The sequence below is a fragment of the Anolis sagrei genome, chromosome 5, assembly GCF_037176765.1.
Source record: "Anolis sagrei isolate rAnoSag1 chromosome 5, rAnoSag1.mat, whole genome shotgun sequence".
Taxonomy (NCBI): domain Eukaryota; kingdom Metazoa; phylum Chordata; class Lepidosauria; order Squamata; family Dactyloidae; genus Anolis; species Anolis sagrei.
In genome coordinates this window covers 56,231,050-56,249,638 of record NC_090025.1, presented here as the reverse complement: position 1 = coordinate 56,249,638, position 18,589 = coordinate 56,231,050, and the positions used below count along the sequence as shown (strand labels likewise).

At 37.6% G+C, this 18,589-nt stretch overlaps 1 protein-coding gene across 3 annotated transcripts in view; it reads left to right on the top strand.

Moving 5' to 3' along the window:
- The window catches only part of MARCHF1 (membrane associated ring-CH-type finger 1), a 134,295-nt gene that overhangs the window by 72,444 nt on the left and 43,262 nt on the right, over window positions 1-18,589 (top strand). For all 3 annotated transcript variants that reach the window (XM_060778751.2, XM_060778752.2, XM_060778750.2), the window contains one exon: window positions 16,770-16,820. In XM_060778751.2, the coding sequence (XP_060634734.2) occupies window positions 16,770-16,820 (51 nt within the window). The remainder of the gene's footprint in view (window positions 1-16,769; window positions 16,821-18,589) is intronic.

The window sequence follows — 18,589 nt, the reverse complement described above, 5'->3', positions numbered from 1 at the left end:
TCCAGTGCAATTCTGTGTTAAGCTTTCAGTGGAAGCTGACCATAGAGTCATGCTGGAAGATGCAAGAAATTCTTAGAGAGGTGTTCTCTCAGGTAAAAAATAGTAATTTCTTTGTTCACAGTTCTTCCCTTCCAAGGAAAACGTGTGCCCTTAACCCCAACTAATGTGGAGGGCTGACTGTACATAAAAAATTAATAGAAAACATAATCATGTTTTATTTCATTGCTTTGGGGATTGTAAACATTTTGTCAGTGGGACTATAACAAAATGAAAAAGGCAATCATTGCAGGTTTTGTGGCAGCGAGCAGAGGAAAAGAAAAATATATTTTAAAAATGAATATAGGAAGACTTACCTTCAAAAGGGAGAATTCGGCAGCATAGGAAATTCAATAGAGAGAGCGTTCCATGGACGAAAGTAAATGATTGACTTAAAACAAGCTTCACAGGTTAGGCTCAAGAAAAGTTAAATATTAATGGAACATGACATTTGAGAAACAATGGGGTTTGACGTTATAAGCATCATCAAAGACAAGTCTTGGCAGAAAGACAAGTCTTGTTGGCAGAAAGACAAGTGCTGTTGGCAGTCAGTCAAGGAGACTTGCGTAAACAAAGTGGAACACCTAAAAAGTCAGATAGGAAGAGAGCGGCCTCTGGTGGGTCAGTGAGGTAAATAGCAGGCAACTTCAGATATATTCTAAAAGGTATTTCGAATATGGGAATAATTAAGGTTGGAAACAATTGGGAATACGTTATTGTAACGTCATTGTAATGCGTCATTGTGATGTATGGGAAAAGGTCATGCGTAATGTCTCTGTAACTGATTAGATCTATGTAAATGTCAAGGACAAGTCGTACGTATGTCTAGATCAGTGGATCTGCTATAAATATTGAACCAAAACTGACTGTAAAGCACGCTTTCAGAAGCTTGCTTCTGAGCGTCCTATCAACTTGTGTCCTATCAACTTGATAGTAAATATGCCTGGAATCAAATTGTGGTCTCCGTTTCTTCATTTCCAGCTTGATTGTGCTCTAAATTGATCCTGGGAAAAGATCATGCCGCTACAAATGGGGGCTCGTCCGGGATTTGAGCCAATAAGGAGAGGAATAGAAATGAAGCCTCATTTGAGGGCTTGATGGCCCCCACTCAGCGGGTTGGGTAAGACGATGATCAGAAGGGGCAATACGGGTACCCATTGAAAGAAATGACCCGGCTGGTCCTCGCCTTCCCTGCCTCCAGACATGGGGTACATTGAGAGCTTTGATTCCATGGCACAGGTAAAGGGAAAAGGCCTAAAAAGAAAAAGGGGTACTTTGGAAGTACATTGGGGAATATTTCACTGTGGGATTACTGCAGAAATCGAGTGAAAAACCCCTTGAGTGATTGTTTTCGCCACAGAAATCACACTCACAGGTTAGAGGAATACCCTTTCAGGGGGAAAGTAATAAGTCTGTTTTGTGTTTTTGTGATTGTCTTGGTTAATGTGTCCATATGTGATTGTCTTGGTTTGTGTCCATATGTTTTACCCTTTCTTGCTGCTTTGCAACCCCATGTACACATTTGTGTATCAATGTCTTTTTTTGTGTGGAAATGTGTATAATGAAAAAAGACAAATGGTTTCAGGCTTCCGGGAAAAAGCCAAAATGGAAAAGAAAAAGAAAAATGAAAAATGAGAAAAAGGAGAAGAAAAAGGAAATGCTACGTGCAATATGATGAAATGGTGCCTGTCTGTTGGGACAAGGAGAAAATGTTCGTTTACATTTTCTGGATAACATAAATGTATGTGGATGACTAGAAAAAGGAAAAAGAATGTGTGGAAATTGTTTGTGTTGGGAAAGAAGAAATAATCTTTACAGGTTTCCAATAAGAGGAAAAAGAGGATAATTCAGAGAAAAATCTGGGAAAAAATACACATGATATGGGAAATGTCAAGTTTATATGTTTTCATGTGGGTAAGCAAAATTGAGAAGAAGAAAAGGTATGTGAAGAAAGTATGTGTAGGGAAGAAAGGAAAAAGTAAAAGTATAGGGCCAATCACAAGGGAAAAACCATATGTGATTGCCTAGAACAGGGTAGAATTGAAGTGAGAAATGCAGAGAGAGAATATAGAGGAAGTGGTGATGAAATGATAGAAAGAGAAATGCAAAGATCTAGCATTTGCTTAATAATAGAAACCTGAAATGTTGAGATGTGAAAGAATAGATTCCCTTTTTGAAAGTTCAGATAAATGTGTGGCAATATTGCAGTTTGGAATAAGTAAATGTATGTTAAATTATTATATGCTTAAACATTTGATGGGTTAAAAGAGAGAAAAATTGGAATTATGATATGGTGAGAATATTCAAGAATGGCCAACTTGAATGTCCTCACTAGGGAAAAATTGGAAACTTTTTGAAAGAAAAATTGGAAACTGTACCATACAGGAGAAAAGTGGTGACAATTTGAGATACATTTACATTTAGAAGATTTTGTGGGAAGAGCGGTGAAAAGGAAAAATTGGATGTTATGAAGATATTTGTTTAATATATTTTATTAATTGATGTGTACACCCCTTCTTAAAAAGTCCAAAATGTCGGCAATTGAATTGATAAGTGAATGAAGATAGATGAGAGCGATATGATGTGGAAGTAAAAAGGAGAATTGAGCATTAAGAAGTACAAATTTTGGAAATGTTAAATGATTTTACATTGGCCTGTTATAGAACCCTCTGTTTTGTTAGAAGACCCAGAGTGGCTGGAAAAATTTTGGAAAATTTTTGGAAATGTGATTCTTGTGGAAAAAGGTGGAAAGGGTCTACTGCTTGATGAATGTCCTAATGCTATGAGGAAGTGCCAGATTACGGATGAATTAAGCCTGTTAAAAAGGAAATCATACAGTGACTGACCCTGACCTACAATTTAGGAGTTGATCAATGGTAAAAAGAGCTAATTGCATCGTACATCAATAAGAAGATATTTCAAAGACTTAAAAATATAAGAGGATAAAAGTTACTCTGAATGAGAGAGAGAGCCAACATCTGGAAGCTGTAAGAAGAAAGAAGAAAGAAGATTGGATGGACCTTTTAAAGTTGGGAGTGGGCTATTGTGGGATTACTTATTGTTTTAGGACTAGTGTGGTTGTGTTACAATTATAGACATGTTTTTTGGGGGGGAAAGCATATTCACGCAGGCATGTGGTATATTTAATACCTGATTAAGTTGAGTGTACTCATCCTGAAGGTAGTACAAGGGGGATGGGAGCAAAACATATTCCATCAGATGAGTCAGGATAGAGCGAAAGAGACAGAAGTTACTTGAGTGTTGGATTTGTAGTCATGAGCCTACTTCCCAGCGTGAGGGATGGCCAAAAATGGTGGGAACGTTATTAAGTTAAAAAAGGATGGAGCATTTTACAACCTAGAAATTATGAAGTGATTGAAATCTTACTTGATCCAGAACAAAGCTAAAGTGACACATGAAGGGATCTCACTGGAGGCCCAGCATGTATCACCTAGGAAAGAAATAAGAGGGACACGAAGATCAGGGAAACCCTCTCCCTACTCACCAAATAGAACTTGGTCATTATCAAAATTGCAATCTCCTCCATGTATTTAGAACAGAGGCTACTGAGGACATCAGCCTCCTAGCCCGGTTGGAACATTCTAAAAAGGATGAAAAGGGATTTGATGGTGTTGTTTCATTGGAACTGAGTACACACATTAAACAGGCCCAAGCAAAAGCTGCCAGCAAAAAAACCGTGACCAGCCAAAGGACCCCCAGCTGGGAGGTACCGCAGGGTCAAGGGGAACCCCCTTTGAGAGACCGCCAAATGAAAGATCACAGCAGAGTCGAGGGGAACCAAATCCTGCCAGAATGGTAAAGGAGGTGGAAACCCATCAGGCTGTGCCACAAGTCTCTGGTAACAAAGGGGAAGGTTACCCACCCTGGGCTGTAACGGATTTGTGGGCAGTGGGCAGGAAAGATTTTGCCGCCTTTTTGGGTTGAAATACGTATGATAGGTACCCTCATGTTAGCAGATGTGACAATATATGTATAGAACAACCATCCTAGATGACTTGGGAAAAAGAACAGCGTTTAGAAAGAGTTTATGATGAAGAGGTTGGATATGGTCTAGAAAGAACTTGTTTAAGTGAAGGAGAAAGGTTGGGAGCCATTTTGTTCCCTGCTATGGGTTTAGCTTTGAATATAAGACAGATTTGGAGAAAAACTCTCAGTTCAAGTTGAAAGGTTGAAAAACTGTGGCTGGAATAAGGACTTTGCAACTATAATGATAAGATCTCTTTATGAAGTTACAAAGGGGGGTGAAAGGGAACCATTTAATTGGACTCCAAATGTGCCCAAACATTTGCATAGTTAGAAAGCAAGCTTTGATGCAAGCATCAGCCTGGGGCTTGTTTGAATTGAAGATGCCATTCACACTTTATGTTGGTGAACGAGATGGATTAGCAGTGGGGGTGCTTACCCAGCTAATTACCCAGCTATTAGGAACATGGCCGAGACCAGTAGCCTACTTGTCTAAGCAAAATTGACCCTGTAGCAAAAGGATGACCAACTTGTCTATGTGCTGTAGCTACTAGGGGCCTGCTGACTCAGGAAGCTGATAAATTGACTTTGGGACAAGAGTTGATAGTTAAAAAAACCCCTTATTCAGTAATGGCTATCATGGACTATAGAGGATATCAATGGTTCATAAATAGCCGTATGTAAAAATATATCAGATTTTGTTATGTGAAAACTCTTAAATCAAGTTACGGAGTTGCAGTGCGTTAAATCCTGGTTCACTCCCGCCTGTTGAAAGGGAAATGCTTTAACATGATTGTTTAGAAATTGTGAATGAGATATATTCCAATAGACTTGATATAAAAGATTAGCCATGGCCTGAGGTAGATGACACTCTTTTTACAGATGGAAGCAGTTTGATGGAAAATGGGAAAAAGATATGTTGGATATGCAATACTAAGTACAACTACTGTGTGGGAAGCAGAACCACTTCTTTTAAACACCTCAGCTCAGAAGGCAGAACTGATAGCACTAATTGGAGCTCTGGAGTTATCAGAGGAAAAATATAGTCAACATGTATACAGATTCTAAATATGCATATGGAGCATTATATAAGGTAAAGAGACTACTAAATTCTGCTGGGAGATAAATATAACATAGTGAGACCATTTTGAGATTGTTAGATGCTGTTTGGGTTCCTGCATCAGTAGCAATAATGCACTGCAGAATACATCAATGTGACGAGGAGCGTGTGACCTATGGAAACTGGTATGCTGACACCACAGCAAAGGCCGCGACCCGAAAGGGACGAGGAAAAGAGCTGGTCATAGCCCCTTTGCAGATAAGAGACTGGATACATTATACTGGAATGAAGAAAGCATCACCTGAGTGAACTGCGACTCTTAATCCAAAAGGATTCTTTGAGACTTTGTATCATCAAACCAGCAGTGCCATGAGATCCAGAACGAGGATTACGGCTCTGGTTTTGACCACATATTCGAAAGCTGATTAAATACATCAGACAGAAGATTGAGGAGCACTGTGAAGATGCCAACGTGTGAGGAACATTCTTCAATAACTGTGAAAAATGATTGTGTTAAATGTTATTTTTGCTAAAAATGTAATTGCGTGATTTTGCGAGACTACTGTAAACATCCGTTCGCAAAAAGGGGGGAATGTGGCAGCGAGCAGAGGAAAAGAAAAATATATTTTAAAAATGAATATAGGAAGACTTACCTTCAAAAGGGAGAATTCGGCAGCATAGGAAATTCAATAGAGAGAGCGTTCCATGGACGAAAGTAAATGATTGACTTAAAACAAGCTTCACAGGTTAGGCTCAAGAAAAGTTAAATATTAATGGAACATGACATTTGAGAAACAATGGGGTTTGACGTTATAAGCATCATCAAAGACAAGTCTTGGCAGAAAGACAAGTCTTGTTGGCAGAAAGACAAGTGCTGTTGGCAGTCAGTCAAGGAGACTTGCGTAAACAAAGTGGAACACCTAAAAAGTCAGATAGGAAGAGAGCGGCCTCTGGTGGGTCAGTGAGGTAAATAGCAGGCAACTTCAGATATATTCTAAAAGGTATTTCGAATATGGGAATAATTAAGGTTGGAAACAATTGGGAATACGTTATTGTAACGTCATTGTAATGCGTCATTGTGATGTATGGGAAAAGGTCATGCGTAATGTCTCTGTAACTGATTAGATCTATGTAAATGTCAAGGACAAGTCGTACGTATGTCTAGATCAGTGGATCTGCTATAAATATTGAACCAAAACTGACTGTAAAGCACGCTTTCAGAAGCTTGCTTCTGAGCGTCCTATCAACTTGTGTCCTATCAACTTGATAGTAAATATGCCTGGAATCAAATTGTGGTCTCCGTTTCTTCATTTCCAGCTTGATTGTGCTCTAAATTGATCCTGGGAAAAGATCATGCCGCTACAGTTTAAATCTTTCTTTACTTTATGCCAATTGCACAGAAAGATGAAATCAGAAGAAAAACCTTTTACTTTTTTTGGTAGTGTAACCCTGTTGCCATAGCAATCAGAATGCTGCTCACTTAGGTGACTTCCTTACTTCAATAACTTTGTTAAAACAGCATCTTAATGAATAGTCGGGTCAGTGTTTTGATCATAACAAATAGCGACAGAAATTGAGGATTATTATTTGCATTTACCCTTGAGGCATTCCCTTTAGAAATGTGAATGTATGTGTATGTGTAAAGGAGACATGATGATTGAACACCATACCCTACATTTTTAGAAAATCGTGGTTATTTGTGGCTTTTCTGATAGACCGAATTTTAAAAGAGTTAGAAAATTGTCTAATTACTCTAACTAGCCTCTATGATGGGTTTGCCAAACACTGGTACAGGCCGGAATGGACAGAACTGCTATAGATCTCGAATTATAAGGGATTAGGAGAACTTACTTGATTCATAATTGAATTGCAGAAGATTAGCAAGAGTTTCTGATTTCCGATTTTCTTACAGTTGTTATGACAAAAAGGTTTTCCTGAGCTAAATTAAGTTTCTGAAGAATAATACTTTGGGGAAAACCCAGAAACTGAAAAACAGTGTAAGCATTCTGCTACTTGCTCTGAATTATTTGTGTTCAGAGATGCACTGTTTGCTAATTCACATATGTTCATTCATTTGAACTACTGTTTTGAAAATGATTCTGTTTGGGTTATTGTAGTAGCATGTTTCTAGTATATAAAAAGACAGTAATGGCTTGTTTGTTTGCTAGAGAAGTTGCTAGTGGGAAAATGTCACTGTTCTAGCAGTTGCCAATGAAAAGCCTTTCTGAAACAGTGGAGAGAAATTCATCCCATAGATAATGATTTAAAATATTTCCATGTAGTTTGACTGATCAACAAGCTTCTTTTTGCAACAGTTTACTTTCTCTCAAATTGCCTAGTAATCCAGGGATAAAGGTTAAATCTTCACATCCACCCTTTTTTGTGCTCTTGAGTCCCTAAAGACAAGTAATGTGTTATAAAAAACCTACCATGCAAATGGACTCAATCATCTGCCAAAAAAAAATTAGTGGGGTGGCAAACTATGAAATGCCTTTAAACATTGCTTCAAGCAGGTCCTCAATGGGCCACACTAGACCTGAAAAAGCATGCAATCAAACAAACAATGAGAAATGACTTAGGATGTATGTACACCATATAATTGATGTAGTTTGACATCACTTTGACTGCTTTGGTTTAGTGTTATGAACTCTTGGGAGTTATAGTTATATAAGATCTTTTCTCTTGCCTGTCAAATAGTGCTGTTGCATCACCAACTAGAACTCCCAGGATTCCATAGCATTGAGCCATGGCAGGTTAGAGTGATGTCAAACTGCATTAATTCTGCAGTGTTGATGTACCCTGACTTGAGTTCTTCCAGTTGTGACTTTTGATTTCTTTTGTCTGAAGTTTTTGACATATTTAGTAGGATAAAAATATTCAATTGCACAAAATGGTTGGATAGACAGAGACTAAGGAGCTAACCAATTAAAGCAAGAGAGGGGAATTGAATGAGCAGAAAAGCTAGCTGCACTTCAACTCTTTAGTTATTTGGGTAAAAAATAACCTTTTAAATTTCTTTGGACCTATGGTTAGGGCCGTTATTTCAAGCAGGGTAAAGAGACCCCAAAATTTGTGAAAGTTTATCAGTATGTGCCATAGACCTAAGGTGCAGATGCAACCTGTGGTAGGTTCTCCATCTTCTGCTGTCATCTTCAAGTATTGATAAGAAATAGGAAGGTAGCAAAAGTGAGGAAACTCTTTTATGGAGTGAGTGGTGCTTTCCAGCACAGGATACGTGAACCTGAGTTGTGGTTTGTTTTTTATGATGAGTTTATTAATGGAAATGGAAATCAGTCCTCAGACATGGAATGCCATCTCCCCCATTCCCTGATCCAGTTTACTCAGTGTCAGTTCATTCGGTATATGGTTTACTTCACTAAGGGCCATTCCAGACAGACCCTATATCCTAGGATCTGATCCCAGGTTTCCTGCTTTAAACTGGATTATGTGAGTCTCCACTGCCAGATAATCTGGGATCAGATCCTGGGATATAGGGCCTGTCTGGAAGGGCTATAAGAGAGATTTCACTGTCATTGCCTGAGGCACCGATGTGTCTGTTCACGATATTCTTTGACTCTGGTCTAGCATAAAGTTACACCAACATACTGTGAATGGGAACTTTTCTAAGGGAACTTTTCTGTTGCCAATTGGTTAACATGACTGCTGTCCAGCTGCTCTTGTGCAGCTTGATAGAAACTATTGCATAAAAAGTTACAAGATACTCCTTGTATAACATCATAAAAGGTTTTATGCTTGCATAAGACCAGTTATGCAAGTGTAAGTCACTAAGAAGATTCCAGTCTTTGTTGAGGCCTCTGAATTACTGTAATATTTGTAACTAGATTTGAGCTTTCAGTTGAAGCTAGTCTTGTTTCTTAGGGCCTCATACTTCCCATCACTGTAACAAAGAAAATAGACAATTTAATATCAAGACCTAAAGAACAAAACAAATAAAATCCCAGGCAAATTAAAAATTTATTTAATTGGTTATGTATATATTATGTTTACCAGGTTATGTATCACAGAAGCTGAAAGCAAAGTGGGTAAGGGAACAGTACATATTCAGGCACTTGAATGCCTTGAGGGTTAATGGATGGTTAAAATATGAACAAGTATGTAAAAGCCCACTCCAAATTAATCCCATGCACCCAGCATGTTCACATGTGTATTGAACATGAAATAGTGTGGTGTAATTTCAATCAGTTTACTGTGGTTTTAGGAACATGGAGACATAGCTTGCTTGCACTGATCCTAATGTTACCCCTTCATCCAGTCAGATGAATGGCTAATCAAGACTTGTGTGTGTGTGTGTTTCTTTATTAACATAGTGACATAATAAAACAATCAGTATCCCTAGATACTGTACGTAGAAATCCTTTTTCTTTGGTTCTTTGTTCAGTGAAGGAACGTATTTGAAAAATTGAGAAAGCAGCTTACATAGAAATCTTCCTATTACATACATTTTAAATGTTATGCCTTGTCAAACCACACAAGACAGAGAAGTAGAAAACATTTGTTTTCAATATTCTGATTCATAATAGGTGCACACTCTCCAGGCTTCACTTTTTGAATATTGTAAATCTGTCAAATGTACCATGACCTTATTGCTTCTCCGTGCTATGGTTAGTATATGAGAGAGGATGATAAAGAAGTACTGAAAATAAAATAATCAAACAGGTTTGTTTTCTGGCTCTGTACTAAATTAGGGTCTTCTACTCCTTGTTTTTAATTACCATTATTTTCTTTTGGCTGTTAGTCAAATACTTGGCCAGTATTTCGTCTTGGATGTTAATGGACTGCTGTCTGCCAATTAGTATGACCTGATGGATTGCAGTGTAAGTTACTCTATCTCCCAAACTAATTTAATTTGTCTTCTATATTAAAGAATCTAAACATTGATATTTTGTAAAGAGTGGATAAATAGCTGTCCCAGAGAGACAAAAGAGCTAGATGTAGTCCTGAATACCAAATAAAGAACACTTGAGAGCAAATGTCTTTTATTTTTCTTTATATGTCATATTTGTACATTCTTCATCCAAATGTATTTTGATCAGGATATCTATGACAGAAGTCTATTGGTTTTCTTTTTCTTTTTTTGTAAGAGATTGATTTGGAATTGGAGGGAAAGATGAGGACAAAGGATGATGGTTGCAGGGATAAATATCATTCTCTAATTCCCTATAATCAAGGAGTAGCAAAATATTGTCCTCCACATATTTTGGACTACAATAACTAAATTTCATAGAGAGTGAGGGCTTGTGGAAGTTTGTCTATCTACATTTCAGAATGGCAAAAATTCCCTTCTGTTCTTTATCATCTTGATGGAAACAATTGCCAATTGTTCCTTTGGTTGGGAAACCTGGTTTTCTGTGTTTAACATTTCTTGTATTTTCTTTTTTCTTTTTAAAGTTGAAATTCCTAGTACAAATGGTGCTTTGTATATACATGTCGAGTGATTTCAGCTAAGTGCTAAACTGAGAATTCTGTGCCTGCCATTCTTCATTACTCTGAAGGCAAGATCAAGACACAAATTGGGTTTGAAGGCAAAAAGAACCGACATAAAGCATGCATGGAGATACAGAGCATTTTATCCACTTTGATAACCATTCAAAACACCCACACTCTTGAAAAGCTGACTTGGTTTGGATCTGGACTCCTGTTGCTTAGGGATTCCTCCTGACATCACTGGCTGTAGGAGTTCCCTTTGTGGCAGGAAAAAGGAACAGCTGTAGTTGGATAGTTTAAAGTCCAAGTATTTTTAAAGGTCCTCCCTGTGAGGGGCACGAAACCAGGAATGTGTTGATGTCAAATGCAAATAGTCCCATGATGAACTTAATTTCCAGTCCAGGTAATCACAAAGGTAGTCTGGAACACAAAAGGGTGATTGAGATTACTTGATAGAATAATGGATTGGTCTTGCCCGCAGCAGGGGTCTGCCAGTGCATATCAGCCAACAACTCCAATCTCATCATTGGAAGCCAAGGAGTTTCCCAACACAAGTAAGCGGATTTATCAATGGAAAAGAGGTTTACCAATGGGAAGGAGTTTTGGTTCATCGAAACACAATATCCCATCAATGAGTCTCGGGTGCCTTTAGGCTTGTTTACATTAGCCAACTGTGGCATTATCTGCTAAGCATTTAAAATAAAAGCGTGTACACAGAGGTTTGCAGTATAATGCTGCTAGTAAACAGAAGATGAGTAAAGGTTTCATGGTTGAGAACACTGTTCTTAAAATAAACTGTGTAATATATCTGTCCAGTCAGGAACAAGGGTTAAAAACCTAGCAAAATTGACTTACGAACAAAACAACTAGATCTTTTATATTCTCTTTTTTTCTTTTGTGTAGTCTACCTTCTTACATTTTATTTCCTGTCATAAAGTACAGTGGCTCCAGTGTATAGATTTTATATTGCACAGAGCAGCATGATGAAAATATTTTTATTAGAAAAAATGACTTAAACTGATAGTCTACTGTGTTTTAAAGCAAATTAATTATTTTGTGCTCCTCTCCCTAGGCTGGGAGGGTGTCAAAATATATGGTACACTATATTGTAATTTCATGCAAAATATTTAAATAAACAGCATACAAATATTCAAGCTCTCTTACCTAGGATGGCATAAAATGTAAATTAAGGATTGGGTGCAGTCTTGCAGGTCATTTATAATTGCCTGGTAATTTAGACATTAGCAGAGAAGCAGCAGAGGGTGACCATGACACACATAGATACAACCCAAATAAATTGAAACCTTTTGATGCAATCACTACTACTTATTAAAAAAATAAGAGTAATAGAAATGTCTATTACTAATCAAAATAGAAATATTAGTAATAATAATAGAAAAATGCATATGACATTCAAGTTCATTATTTGCTAACATATATAAAGATGTAGATATTTGATAGCTACGTTTACATATGCAATATATATGATAAAAACAAATGAAATCTTTTTTTTCCTTCATAAATATTTTCTTCATTTGTCTTCATCCCCTATATTCAGATAACTCCTTTCCCTAAAGATGTATGCATACATTATGCATTTCAGGGGGTCTATTTTGTTTTTCCTTTTGTTCTTTCACATAATAGTAATTTTTATAAGTTCAACACTAGCTCACTTCATAAGGCATTTCTCCGTATATCAAACATAATAGCAAATCTTTGGAAATAATTTTTATTTTGGAATAACCAGGATTTCCTCTGGGCTTGCTGGCTGGGGATTTTGGGAGTTTAGTAAAAAGAAAGTAACTTTTCCAAGGTCTGCATAATATCTATGTTCTGATATAATGGCAAGTTTTGAGAAAGAACAAGTAGATATGCAAACAATTGCCCTTTCTCACGATCACAAATTTAGTGACAACTTTTCTTTTCATTTAGAATAACTACAGTTTAGCATATCCAACAACTATATTGTTGTAAATTTTTATTATCTCTAGTCGAAACTGGTAAGCTTTAAAAACTGTGGATTGAAGTTGACTTATTTTCAGTAATCATGGTGAAGTAGATGTCAAAAGGAATGAATATCATATCAAAAGATGATACCATATAGTTCTAATGTTTTTCTCACAGAGGGTCATGGCAGATCTTAATTTAAAGACTAGCTGAAAGTTACATTTTCTGTTTAATCTACAATAAATATTGGGTTTTTAAAAAGAAAATAAATCACTGTTTCTCAGTATATAGATTGCAGGTAGAGTGAACCCAATTCAAATCAAGATCCTAGTTGATAGAGGTGGGCACAGTATTTGTTCAATTTGTTTCATTCAGGTATTCATTTCGTACCATCCATTCAGATGGCGTGAAATGAAAGAGCCGTTTTCAGATGAAACAAAAAGCGAAATGAAAGAGAAAGTTACACAGTTTCAGTTTTTTTGTTTGGTTTTCAGCCCGCATGGCTTTCCTCACATGACCCACAGAGTTCTTCCACACGTGTTAGAGGAGGAGGAGGAGGAGGAGGAGGAGGTGGTGGTGGTGTTTGGGCCAATCAGAGCCGCCCAAGAAAACAGTGCCGTTGCCAAGCTATAGGTCTCCTCTGCAGCTTCAGAGGAAAACGTCTCAGAATCAGTGGGATCTTAAGCCCTGCCTTTAACTTCACGGCCCCTGTGCATATCCAGAGGGAAACCTCTCAGAATCAGTAGTGTCTTAATACCTGCCTTTAACCTCAGGGCCCCACGACCCAAATGTTAGAAAACTTGGTGGACTAAAAGTGGTCAATGTGCCCTCCGTGTGCAGTAATTTTCAGCCCTCTAGTCCTAAAACTGAGGGGAAGGGGAGCTTGGGAAGGTTGACCAATGGTCCAAAAATGTTTTTCATTTGGGCGAAATAATAAAACAGCTTATTTGGAAAGGCCCCATTTTCAGAAGCAGTGCTCAAAAACAAAAACAGGGCCATATAAATGAAACAAACCAAAATGGATAGCGATTCTATACAAATACACAAGACTACTAGTCGAGTACCCAACCACCACCATCACCCTGATTTTGCATTCCAGTCTATAACAAGGTTCCTGCACTTCCCTTAGAACAGTGGGTCCCCAGGTGTTTTGGCTTACAACTCCTAGAAAGCCCAGCCAGTTTACCAGCTGTTAGGATTTCTGAGAGTTGAAGGCCAAAACGTCTGGGGATCCACAGGTTGAGAACCACTGCCTGTTGCATCCCAGTTCAAGAAATAAGACCATAAGATTAAATCCACCACTCTGGACTGTAGGAAAAGCAATCCTTGTTTATTGATGAAAAATTGGTTACAAAAGAAAGGTAAATGCAGAGTCAAAAAGCCACAGAAAAACACAGTAGTCAATAGGATCTCTGAACGTGAGCAAAACTTCAAAAGCCACAAAACAATAACCAGGAGTCTGTTAGCCTTTTACTAACCATGAACTTGGAAACTAGAAGCCTCTGGGATTACTGGCCATGGAACACAGGAATTCTGCCAAGGCACAGCCATAGTCCCGAACGTTGCTTGACCTAAAGAAGCACCCGGCAGGAACCCTCTTAAACCAAAGAAGCTATTCTTAGAAACACCCCTTGACTTTTCTGTCTAGGCCTCTTTCTGCTGTAAGCGCTGTGACCTTCGTAGAGACTGGGAAACATTTCTATCTCTGACTATCTGTTCTCTTCTGTCCTCATTAGAAACCCCAGGTAGAGAGATATCACGGCCAACTTCTAAAACATTCTCTTCCAGCTGTTGGGTTTCGTTTTCATCCCCACTGACCTCTGTATCAACAACAGATTCCACACTGTCAGAGTCAGGGAGAGCTTGCTCAGTTGGAAAAACTATCAGAGAATCCTGTTCACACAGATCAGGATCAGGCTGAACCCCAAAACTGCCTTAGAATAAAAGAGAAAAAAGATGTGTAGCTCCTTTCTACATCTTTAAAGTAATAACTTCGATAGTCTTCATTGTCTGGTTTCCTGCCAGTTGTAAAAAGAACATTTCATTTAGATAGCATTTCTGTTTCTGATTTGTATAAAGCTGTGACATAAGTAATGAATCATGTTATTATTGCGTGTGTGTTTGCAGACTGCATTCATATTAAAGAAGTATAGCATGTGGGGTTTTCCATCTTGATTGTACTATGTAAAGAAATTGACTGAGGTGCATTTTAAATTTAATTAGCTATAATCTGTGTTGAAGCAGTTCATAACCTTGTTATTTAGTTTAATTAAGAAATAAGAACTGTGTTTTTTGTAAACAAGGAAATCGTCCTCTTTATTGAAGACAAAGCACTGCTGTTTTTACCACAATGGACAGTACTCTATTGATTCTTTTACCTTATTTACATCTAATTAGTGCTTTAAAATGAAGATTATATTAGATCAGATTCTCTTGATTTAATTTTAATAGATTAAAGCATAATTCTACAGGTGGACTTGAAAGGATCTGTTTGAGAAACATGCAACGTATTCTGTTTGAAGAGATTATCACAATTATCGTAGCATCACTGTCATCTTATCAGGGCTTAGAATATTTGTTTTGTTTTGCTTTCTATACAAACAAATTGGTGATTAACTATATGAATTTATATATGTTAACTCAGAAGTAAGCATTATTGAGTTCAGTAGGATTTATTACTAATAATGTATGTTCAAGTTTCAGCTTCAGGTGTATTGTAATTGGCATAGCTGACAATTTGCATCAACAGTGCAGGCAACTTTTGACCACCACCTTGCATAGCAGGATGGTTGGTTGTCATCATTCAGTGAGTGACCAACTAAATTGCAAGCTTCAACCTATGGCATTCCCAGTTAAAAGGATTTATGTTAGCAACCATCCAATAACTGGGAGGTTATGTTAGCTATCCTTCCTTCTAGGAATATTAATCTCCCTTTGGAATATTAACTTTTTGACTTGAAACTAGGTCCTACTCATGGTATGACAATAATACTTTCATATTTGGAAGCATCTGCTCTGATTACCTGAAATATAAAGACTTTGTTGTTATCCTTATATGCGTTCAAGTTGGCTTTGACTTATTTTGATCCTATCTTAGGGTTTTCGTGGTCAGATTTATTCTGATGATATTTGTCACTGTCACCTTCTAAGCTGGGTGTGTCCTGACCAAGATCACTCAGTGGGTTTCTGTAGCTGAACAGTCATTTGTACCCTAGACTCCCAGTGCCTAGTTCAGTACTTCAAATACTATACAAAACTGGCTCTCCTTGTTAGAACAAAGCCCCCCTCCCTGTATGTGACATCCTGAACTTGAAACTGGCACTACATCCTGAATGAGAATCAAAACATTCAATGTATCTAACATGATGCCCTGATTGATGATGTCTATTACAGAGAAGCAGACAATACACAGGACACATGTGCACACATTTCACACAATACACTTGGGATAATGACTGGGATTCACAAAAAGAAATGTGCATTATCATATCCACATTAGGGATGAAAAGAATATTCAAAGACTTGTGGGGAGGATGAAAAAAGAAACTTGTCACATGTTGGGAAAATCCAATGAAAAAGGTTTCCTCTTTTTTGTCTTCCTCAAGTCTTCAAATCACCTTTTCATTGTTATTCCCCAACATAGTCATGTAGTGAGGAAGTATCATTTTGACCATCTTCTGATAACTGGTGCATGATTATGTGTAATCTGGAAGATACATACATCATTGTACACTGGCTGCCAAGAACGTAACCAGAGCAAGAATATAAGCAGAAGCAATCCTTGGCAGCCTCTTGTTCTGCTGCCTCCCAGCATTCCCACGTTGTCCATCAACGATTTTCCTCTAATGTCAAGGATAATGCCACAGGAGGTCTTGCGATATAAAGGTATCATATGCCGGGTGTCTTTTGGATGTTCTGGCAGCCAATGCCGTCACTGTACATTGGATGCCTTATTGAGTCCCTGAAGGCTCATGTCATCGTCATCATGCATGGCGATTACACCTCTATTTTACATACCCAGACAATGTTCCTATTATCCATATCAATTAAAGCCACTTTTGAAAGTGCAGGGATTTAAAAAACAAGAACTTTTGGGACAATGTCAAGAAGCTTAACACAAAAATAAAAACATTTTTTGATTAATCGAAGTTCTTGAGCTTGTTTAAAGCATTTTTTTTAAGATTCTGGCTGCTAATCCTAATTTGTACAACCTCTGTAGCTGTGAAAAATGAAGGTTGTGTATGTTAAATGTATATGTATGCCACCATCTAAGCAATCTTTACAATTATCTTTTCAGAATGAGAAATCTCCAGGCCGCTCTACAAGTCGATCAAGTAACATTTCAAAGGTAAGTTACTCTCAGAAAAATCTACTGTGACAGATTATTTTGACTGTAATTTGAGGCACATTTCCTTTGCAGTGATTCCGCCGAAAAATGATGGGATGTGCTTAAATATCTGAAGGGCAAAGCCACTTGTTTATTTTGCCATTATTGTGATTGTCTCTTAATGACAAACATATCAATATTTTTTTTATTTGTTGAGCACATTATTCTCAGGTAATGTGCAGATTCAACAAGATTTATGTCTTTAGGATGTGATAATTAATCAGTATTTACTTTTGAAGTCCCATTACTTTTGAAATGGATGAGAGAAACAAATCAAACTTTAATCCTGGCAAGACAGAGGTACTTCTGAGCCCTGAAAAGACAGATCAGTTAATAGAGATTCCTATTCCAATTGTGACTTTGTGGAATGTCAGATCTATGGCTTGGATTCAACCCTGAGCTTGGAAGCCCAGCTTTTGGCAGTAGCCAGCAGCATATTTACACAGTTCAACTCATTCTTTGAGGTGTCAGACTAGTTATGGGAACACATATCTTGTTTGATTTACTGTAATGAGTTCTGCATTTGGAAACAGGAAAATTTAGTAAAGCCAAAGTACTATGACCAGATAGCTGCCTATAGCTGGCTACAAGATAGAGAGAACTCCTCTAAATTTTCACTAGCTATCAGTTTATTTCCAGGTTGACTGATTATAAAGAGAACATTTTAATCAAATCCATTTATAATGAAATCTACAAAAGTCAAAACCAGAATTTGAACTGTTAAAATAAAAGAGATACAAATAAAAAAAGTTACTGCACTTTGTACTTATCCCAAAACACTGTGCCTTAGTTTGTTCATCTTATTTAAAAGCTTATTCTAAATTATAGGTCAACAAGACACAAACAAAAAGAAATCCTGTAAGATCATTTCGTGGTGATTAATAGGACACCCGTCTGAAAGCTCAGTTGTTGTGTGTGGTACATTTATTTGGGGGGGGGGGGTTGCCCATTAATTACTGCCTTGTGCTTTCCCTTCCTGAGGTGGAGGCAGCCCAAAAGCAGGCAGCCATGTAAGTGTTGTCTACCCTTGTGAAACTGGGCTTGGCACCTGCTGCAACTTTTCTTTCTTACCCACTTGCCCCTTGGCTTGTTCTCCATGTCACAAGTCCTCTACTGGTTTTTCTCTTATCCCTTGGCTTTCTGACCACCTCCCAAGTCTTCTCCTGGCTTTTCTTTTTTGCATTTTCTATCTGGCTTCCTCTTTGCTTTCAAACTTTCTTCCTGGCTTCTCCCCAAGCGCATGCAACCCACGGCTTTCTCCCCTCCTGAGCTCTCTCCTGGCTTCTCTCTTCCATTCACCCCTTTGCTTTCTGCCTGTCTCCCAAGCTTCTCCTAGCTTAGCCCTTGCTTTACCATGTTATGTAATGCGCATGCTGATTTTAGCAACATAATTTAGTAAAAAAAGATCTGCATTATATTTGAGTAAATACAATAATAGTGTTAAATCATCAGCAGAGTTTCATCAGATTTTTTTAAAAAAATGTTTACTTTCTAATTGTTGTCAAATTTGGGGTCTTTTTATTATCTTTAGTAGATATCCACATCTTTCGTCCTTTATGAGCAACAAAGCCATTGCTGGAAGTGATACAGACAGTATGCTATAGTTTATTTAACTGAATCTGTAACCTGTCTTTCCAGTAAAAGTACTGTATTCACCTTTGTGAGACACACAATTGAATGTAAACTATAATATGTCAGTAGCAATGGGCTGACTTCTACACTTTAATATG